Source organism: Acanthisitta chloris, unplaced genomic scaffold, assembly GCF_000695815.1.
Source record: "Acanthisitta chloris isolate BGI_N310 unplaced genomic scaffold, ASM69581v1 scaffold22268, whole genome shotgun sequence".
NCBI lineage: Eukaryota > Metazoa > Chordata > Aves > Passeriformes > Acanthisittidae > Acanthisitta > Acanthisitta chloris.
Window position 1 is genome coordinate 20421 of NW_008686862.1, and position 8544 is coordinate 28964.

Here is an 8544-nt window from a genome sequence, read left to right on the forward strand (position 1 = left end):
ATCTGCTCTTCAGATCTGCACAAGGGTTTCTGAAACCCCTCAAGGAGGGCTCACTGGTGAGTAAGACCAGACCCCAGTTCAACAGTGAGTGAATCCCAGTAGCTGCCATAACACCTAGCCCAGGCTGTGTCCCATTCCAACAATGTCCAAGGCCTTATTTATAAATAAACAGTTCTCCCCCAGGATCTTACTGGGCTCCTCTTGCCTTTACACAAGGGTTTCTTTCCTCTTCCCGCTGAGCTGCTTCTCCCTGGATTTTCTGTGCCAGGATGAGGTTCTCTGTGTTTTCACACCTTTGGCTTCCTCCAAGTCCAGGATGGAGCCACACTCGGCTGTGCTCTCGTCCAGCTCCATCTGGGATATTCCTGACTGGCGCTTCTGGGCTTGGATGTTGGACATGGAAGGGTTGTTCTCCTCAGACTCCTCACTGAGCTCTGGCAGCTCCTTGAGCTCCGTGGGGGCCGCGTGGCGCTGGAAGGGCGCGATGGCACCTCGGATGCAGTTGACCCATTGTTGCTTGTGGAAGATGTCGTTGGCCTGGAGAGTGTGGGATTGACCTGGGCTGGGATCTTGGAAGCGAACTCGGAAGATGTTTTTAGCTGGAGAGAAACAGGGAAAAGCACATCAGTTTGAAGCTCAAGATTTAGAGATTCTATTGGTAGATAAGGAACTGGCTGGATGAACCAGACAGTTGTGGTCAATGGAGCTAAATCCAGCTGGGGACAGTCACTGATGCAGTGACAGGTTAATGGTTGGACTTGATGATCTTAGAGGTCTCCTTCAACCTTGATGATTCCATGATTTTATGAACTGCTCCAGAGAAAAGTGTTTGAAATCCCACCAAACCCCCAAATCCAGCATGGACACACCGAAACAGATAGGCCACCATGGATGAACTGGTTTGTTCCATACCTTTATCAGAATTCCCAAAAGCTCCTCGGAAGGATCCTCCCATCTTCACATCTCCATCCTGAAGGTCTTCTAGGAGCAGCTCCTGGACAGGGATGGGCTGCCTGTAGACCTGGAAGGCCTGGCGCTCGTTGCGGGTCACCGGCCGCGTCAGCACCAGGATGTCTTGGAAGAGGAAGACGTAGAGTTTCTGGAAAGACAAAGACATTTGGATATGAGCAAAGCCTTGTACTCTGTATCCATGAGGTCATCCATCCTTTGGGATTCAAGGCCATGTTATCTCAAGTTTCAACCGTGATAACCTTCTCTTGGCCCTTGGAGTAACAAGTATTGGCAAAGAGCAGGATTACATCACCTGCTTTATTCTTTTATTGACCCTCAAAGGCAGTTATGATTTGCAGATGCCAAGGATAAGGTGATTTCATCCCAGGGCAGAGCGATTAGATGCTGGGATAGGATGATTACACAAACTACCTCACGTGTGAAGTGGAACGGCCAAATTAAACAAACAAAAAGAACCCAATCAACAATAAAATCAAGCAAACAGAAAGAGATTTGATGTTAGCAGCAAACCCTGGAGTACAGAGAGGTCTCTCAGCACTGCTGCAGTGGGAGATAAACTTCTGGCAGCTCAGCTCAAAGCCAAAGAGGCTTTTGCAGGAACCTTTTGTTTGGAAGAGCCGTGGGCCCAGCGCTCCTAATGGGAATGGCAGAGCACCTGAAAGCAAACAGCAGCAGGAAATCCCTTTGCATGGAGTGGCTCTTTCCAGGGGCATTATTTGCTAATGATTTTCCTGCTTCCAAAGGCCAATTGTGAAGCTTTCAGCATGAAACTTTACCTTACAGCCCCATCAGGGGCTCTCCCTTCTCCACTTTAAACTCAGCCCGAACTATCCCTAAGGATTTAAGGCTCCAGATCCTGCTGTTAAGTTTTAACCACCTCTGAGGGAAGTTTGGGAATTACTAAGAACGTGAGGGACTTACATGTCCGTTTTTATTCTTCAGCTCCCCATGGCACAGTAAAGCTTTGCTGCCTTCAATCCTTGGATCCTTCTGCTTCTCATCCAGGTATTCCAGCTTGTCAATGTAGTACTGGCACTCGGACTCGCCCTTCTTCAGGTTGATGTCAGAGAGGACTCCTTGGATTATAGATATCTAGAAACCCAAACAAATGATTAATAGTGACTTCTGTTTCCTGCCCTGTCAGTGCTGCTGCAGGACTCCATATGGACTGATCCCTTATTTCCTTTCCCAGATGGTGACTCATGGATTTGTGAGTCCACCAAGAAAATCACCCTATGAAATTGCTGAGGGTTAAAGCTTTCTGGAGCTCCAAACCAACACACTTGGCTCAGAACTAAGCTGTTCAAGGCCAGGTTGGCTAAAGCCTTGAGCAACCTGCTCTGGTGGGAGGTGTCCCTGCCCAGGGCAGGGGGTTGGCACTGGATGATCTCTAAGCTCCATTCCAACTCCTGATTCTGTGTTCAACAACCATCATGAAACTACTGTTACTTACAGCTTCCTCCAGGATCTGGATATCAGGATGGTCTTTGGGTGTGTGCCTCAGGATCTCCTTCAGGAGCAGTGGGTACTTGACCAGGCGGCTTCGAGGGATGTCCAAGAAGCTCCAAAGGTCCAACTTGCGGCTGAAAGGAGACTCCAGGCAGCGCTGCAGGAAGTCCTGCACCCTCTTGTCCTGCTTCTTCTGATCCAAGAGAGCTTTGGCTGCCAGCTGATTGCTGCAGTACCCTTTGTAGGCATGGAGTCGTGGTAACTGCAGGAGAACAGAGGGATATCCAGTCAAATTCCATGTAGGAAAAGAAAACTGCATTGACATGTCAAATTCATGGAGTTCTACATCCCTTACTGGGACAGTCTGACCAAGAAAAAAACGCTAAGGGAGTATCTTGTTGGTGTTTTGTGAGGAGGACATCCCTGTGAGGAGGACACCCTCGTGGGGAGAACATCCTTGTGAGAACATCCTGCAGGCAGAGCCTTTGAAGCCCTGATGGCTGAGATGAAGACTGATAACACTATTGCTATCACACTGGTGACAACCAGCCCAGGAGACACAGGTATTTCTCAGCTGATATTTGCAGTCACACAAGGGGAAGTCTCCAGGGTGAAATCCAGACCCATTTCAGTCCCATTATTTCTGGCACAGCCAGGATTTCCCTTTCAATCTTGTGCTCAAGGCCATAAAATCCCACAGCTTTTAAAGTCTTTTAGCTTTAAACACTCCCTAAGCTCAGTTTTAGGCCACAGCCTCCAAGTTTTGTACTCACCCACTTAACAAGAATGGGCCCAATCTGCTCCACTGTTCCATCTGGTTTGGTTGCTTCTCCTAAACTTGCCAGTAAGTCTGGAATGGGAACACCAAAATAGACACTGTGACAATGCCCCTGCAAGCTGCTCTAAGAAAAAAAAGCTCAGAGGTTAACTCCGAGTCAGCACATCATGTGCAGAGCACCCAGTTGCTCTTACCTTCATGCAGAGGAATGTAGGAATCCAAGTCCCCAAATATGTGGGTGAGTTCTTCCTCAGACATGATGGAGAGTTTCAGCATGGGGTCGTGGTAGGCCTGGCAGAGAGTCATACAGGTAAGTATATGTTTAAAGAGACAGATGTAAGTGTTGGATACACAGAAAAAATACATATATAATATATCTATTCAAACCTCCCAAGCCCCAAACTGCCCATTTAAGTCTGAGGGGATAAACCATGTGCAGGAAGTAAAGTGAAGCCAACAGAAAACGGTGACTCTGATGCTCAAAGATTCACCTCAGGCACTTCAAATGAAAAGGCCTTTCCTACCTGATCTATTTCCATCTGGGAAATGATTTCCCAGTGCAGGACTGTGAGGCACAATCCTTTTCTGGCTGGGTTTGCTGCAATCAAAGCAGTGCTCACAGCAGCTTTCCGGGACAGCTCCCCACCTATGGATTTTGGGCCTGACAAAGGTCCTCTGTAATGTTTGCAGGTGTAATGTAACCTCGTTGTTATCTGTGCTGTGACTGCAGGATACACCACACTCACCTTCCTGGCAAGCTTCAGGTCTTCAATCAGGTCCTGTTCTCCCCTGGACATTTCATATATGGCCTGTGGGAAGGGGATAAAGCAACCAAGAGTGATTTTTAGTCCCAGCCTTTGTCTCCCAAGAGCCTTTCAGCTCACATAATGTACATCCTGTCTCTGCTGCCTGAATAGGGGTTTGGCCACCCCAATCTTTCTATGCCACCTGGGCATGACAACGCTGAGTAAATGTGCTGCTTTCCCAGCCCTGAGCAAGCAGCTTTTCCTTACAAGTTTGTGAAAGCCCCGATGCTCCTGCACAAGCCAAATTAAATATTAGCCCCTTTTAAATCACTGCTTTTCCACAGGCAAAGCATGGAGAAAACAAAGCCCAGAAAGCCACAGAGGTCAGATCCCAGGAGGTTTTAGACAGCTTCTGTGTTGTCTCCAGAAGATTTGTCTAAGAACTACAGGAAAAAAGGCAAGCCAAGGCCTTGCTATTTGGCTGGCAACCAAGTGTCAAGAGCTTTAGGAGGCAGCTGGCTCTAAGAGGAGCCTGACTTGGAGGCTGCTTGCTGCAAAGCAACCAGTGTGGCTGGGCTTGAGTTTCAGAGATGCTGAGCACAACCCTGGAAGGAGTTTGGCACCTCTGAAGGGTCAAACTGGGGAGACAAACTCTGTGGTGACTCGAGAGACACAAGTCTATCTTTTCCCATGAGTAAGCCAGTCATAAATCTAGCAGTGTGGGAATGAAGGTGCACAGGAAGATGCAGTGGCCTGCCCCCGATGCTGGTGACTGGAGAAGGTTGTGTGGAGATCTCAGAGCAACCTGCCAGGAGCTGAAGGGGCTCCAGGGAAGCTGCAGAGGGACTCTTGGGTAGGAGCTGCAGGGACACGACAAGGGGCAATGGGTACAAATTGAAAGAGGGAAACTGAGATGAGATTTTAGGCAGACATTTTTGCCGTGAGGGTGGTGAGACACTGGCCCAGGTTGCCCAGGGAGGCTGTGGCTGCCCCAACCCTGGCAGTGTTTCATTCCAGGTTGGCTGAAGCCTTGAGCAACCTGCTCTGGTGGGAGGTGTCCCTGCCCAGGGCAGGGGTTGGGGCTGGAGGATCTCTAAGCTCCATTCCAACCCCTAAAAAGTCTATGATTCTATGACTGTATGACTCCTTTCCCTGCCAAGGCAAGGGAAGAAGCCAAGGCCTTGGCTGCCTCTCCTGATCCCACTGTTCCTGGGAACTCACCTCCTGCCGCTTGATTTCTTTGGTGCTCAGGGACTCTTTCATGCTGACATCTAACATCTCAGACCAAAGGACACTGTTTCTTCTTTTAGGGGGAGTAGGAGCAGCAGATCTGCTACATGACTTCTGGGCACAGCCAGGAGATTTGCTGTCACTGCGAAGGGCAAACGACTGCAGAGATTGAAGAGAGACATCAGTAAAACGTGAAGAGTTCCTGTGTCAGAAGTATCAGAGCATTATCCATCCATCCCCCTCCCAATCCTTCATCCTCCTCCTGTGTTGTACAGTACAGGAAAACACACCCAGACACTTTTCCTCAGAAAAAGGAACCCTTTAATCAAGCTGCTGAGAAACTCCAGAGCCTGGCAAGCTTTTCCATGCCCCTCTCCCTGCACTGATCCTGCAGAAACCCTTGGCAGCAGGATGGGAAGGGAAAGATTGGGTTGATTTCCAAGCTATCAGGAAGTAAATAAACGAGGCTCATAATTCCACCTACAATCAGGAACTTGAACTTTGCTCTGGTGATTTGTAACATTACCAACCCCCCAGACACGAAGAGCTGTTATCTGCAGGTGTAGGGCAGAACATTCTTGAGGCAACTCCCCCAACATCCCTGCACAGCAAGGTCAGTTCTCACGGAGGCACATGCTCCCACACATGTGCCTCCAGTTTATCAGCTCCTCCTGCTATCTGAATCAGTTTATTTTTGCTTGCTGCTGACACCATCAAGAACCTGTTGATCTAAGTCACCTCTGAACTCCCTGAGGCACAACTCTTTTTCACCCCCAAGGCTCAACCAAACTTTCTGGCCTTGCAGGAGTGGGTTAGATTTTCAAGAGAAGCCTTTTCAAACTGGGAAGAATCTAACTTCTAGGGGTTTGGAATATTTCAATGTCTCTGTTAATTGAGTCACCAGATAAAAGCATCTAAAATTAAGGCAAAGAAAAAATTCCAAGGGATTCTGGTTTTGTTTCATTCCCTCCCACACTGGAGTGGTGTTTGTGCAGCTTCAAAGCGGCGCATGGTTACACTGCCAGGCACAGCCAGCAAAGGGCCTGTGTCTCTTCCACAAGGAAATAAGGGATTTTCTAGACTCATAAAATTTTAGGGGTTGGAATGGAGCTTAGAGATGATCCAGCCTCAACCCCCTGCCCTGGGCAGGGACACCTCCCACCAGAGACGGTTGCTCAAGGCTTCAGCCAACCTGGAATGAAACACTGCCAGGGTTGGGGCAGCCACAGCCTCCCTGGGCACCAGAGCTGTGCAGCACTCCAGGTGGGTCTCACCAGAGCAGAGCAGAGGGGGAGAATCCCCTCCTTGGCCTGCTGCCACACTCCTTGGGATGCAGCCCAGGCCTGGGTTGGTCTCTGGGCTGAGCTCACACTGAGCTCATGGGGAGTTTGTCAACAACCATCACACTCAAGTCTTTCTTCTCAGTGCTGTTCTTAATTACTTCCCCACCCAACCTGAAGGTTTCCTTCCTAAAAGGTAGTCCTGTCATTTTCCCCACCTCTGCACATGGCCTCACATGGCTCCTCGCGCTAGCACAGTCACCACAGAACCAACCAGGTTGGAAAAGCCCTCTGAGATCATCAAGTCCAACCCATGACTTGACATCACCGTGTCAACTCGCCCACTCCAGTCTCTCGTTCAACCTCTCCAGGGATGGTGACACCACCCCTCACAGCCAGTAATCCCCCAAATCTCCAGATTTTAGGGCTGGGAGGCTCAGTTTTACCTGGATTGTCTGTCCAAAGCGGCGCACGGCCCCATTCCGGACGGGGGAGATCAGGTTGGCCAGAGAGGTGACCCGTGCTAAGGGCCGAACTCGCTTGTTGCTTGGCTCCTGCAAATCAAGCAGAGAACAAATTGTACTGGCTGGAACTCCCACTTCAATTTCTCAAGCTGCCCAGGCAGGTTGAAAAAGCAAGAAGCCACTTAAAGAGTGGGAAACGCAGCAAAGAGAGTGTTTTGAAGTAGCAATTCATCTTAGAGGGAAAACAGAGGCTATAAATATTTGTCTGAACTTTAAGGCTGCAATTTAACAGTGGAGATTTTGCCCAGTGGAAGAGGTGAGAGAACAGAACATCAGTCGGGACTCAAAACAAGGCTCCAACAGGGAGTGTTATGCTTTGAACAGAAATAGATTGAAGTGACTGTCATCTAAGCATGGAGCTGTGATTTGCTTCTCCATTTTAGCATGTTTTTCCTCTGGAGAAAGAATGTGTTTTTTCATTTTCTTTTGGAGAGAAAAGCAGCAGTAGGAGCCCAGGACAGGCTGAGCAGCAATTCTAACCAACAGCAAACGACCACATGCTGAACATTCCTGGAGGGACACACACACACATGAAGGGGATAAAGTTTAAAACCTCCAGTTTACAAAGTTTCCTCCTCCTCTTGCTCTCCCCAACCCCCTGCAAGACATCATCATCATCATTTTTCTTCCACATTGTTTAGATTTGAAAGATAAAGCTTCTGCTTTTCCACACCACTAATCCCTGCTGGGAGCACAGGGTTGGTTTCAAGTCTGTCCTGAAGCAAAAGGCTGCCAAGAAAGAGGAAACACCCTGTGGAAACCTCCTGCTCCTTCAGCTCAGAGCAGGGCTGGGTTTCTGCTGGCTAGTCTAGGTTTTTACAGCCAAAATATTGTGTGCTGAGGGCTGGGCAGGAAAGGTGTGCACAGGGGGAAGGTAGGAAGAGCTGGGCTGGGAGGGAAGGCAAGGAGAAAGGCTGGAGGGGTGTCCTGGGGCTCCCTAACATCTGGCAGACGCTTAGACATGACTCATCAGCACAAGGATGTTTCTGAGCATGAAGCTCAGCTGGAAAAAAGCCTCTTTTTTGGGTTTATCTTAGTTACAATTGGTTAATTACAGCTGAACGTCTCCTCTTATCAAAGCCTGAGGAGGCTGATTAGGATAAGCTCTTTGCTATCTCTATTTCCAGCCCAGTTTGGTGCTCAAACCCTTCGCAAGAGAAGTGACAAATGCTGAAAACACCCTACACACACAAAAAAAAAGGGGGAATAGGAACACACAGAGCTGAATTCCAGCCATGAGACTGAGGAAGCATAAAAGCCACGTATGTGTAAGATCTGATTTCAGCAACATGACCCCGGGAGGGGCTGTCTGCCTGCCTACACACTGTGTGAGGCAACCGAGGAGGTTAGCTCACACCGAATTAAGCCTTCAAAGGTGCAGGGGGAGAACATGAAAAGCACAAATTTATGAGCACTGCAGCACAAAGAAAAGACCTCTTGGCACAGCATAAAGAGTTTCAAAGCTGTGCTTGGAACATTTGGGTCATCTCAGAACTATGAAGGGACTATAAAAATGGGAAAAAATCAATCTCAGGACACCAATCCTCAGCTGGATTTAGGTGCAG

At 48.8% G+C, this 8544-nt stretch overlaps 1 protein-coding gene across 1 annotated transcript; it reads right to left on the minus strand.

Annotated features, from left to right (window-relative positions):
* Positions 1-120: 120 nt before the first annotated feature.
* Positions 121-7053, minus strand: NET1 (neuroepithelial cell transforming 1; the record flags this gene model as incomplete). The annotated part of the gene is made up of 9 exons (XM_009080373.1): positions 121-599; positions 913-1099; positions 1894-2064; positions 2426-2683; positions 3195-3271; positions 3394-3490; positions 3946-4008; positions 5167-5334; positions 6902-7053. Coding segments are annotated over 9 exons (1565 nt in total), but the record flags the coding sequence as incomplete, so codon positions are not given.
* Positions 7054-8544: the final 1491 nt, after the last annotated feature.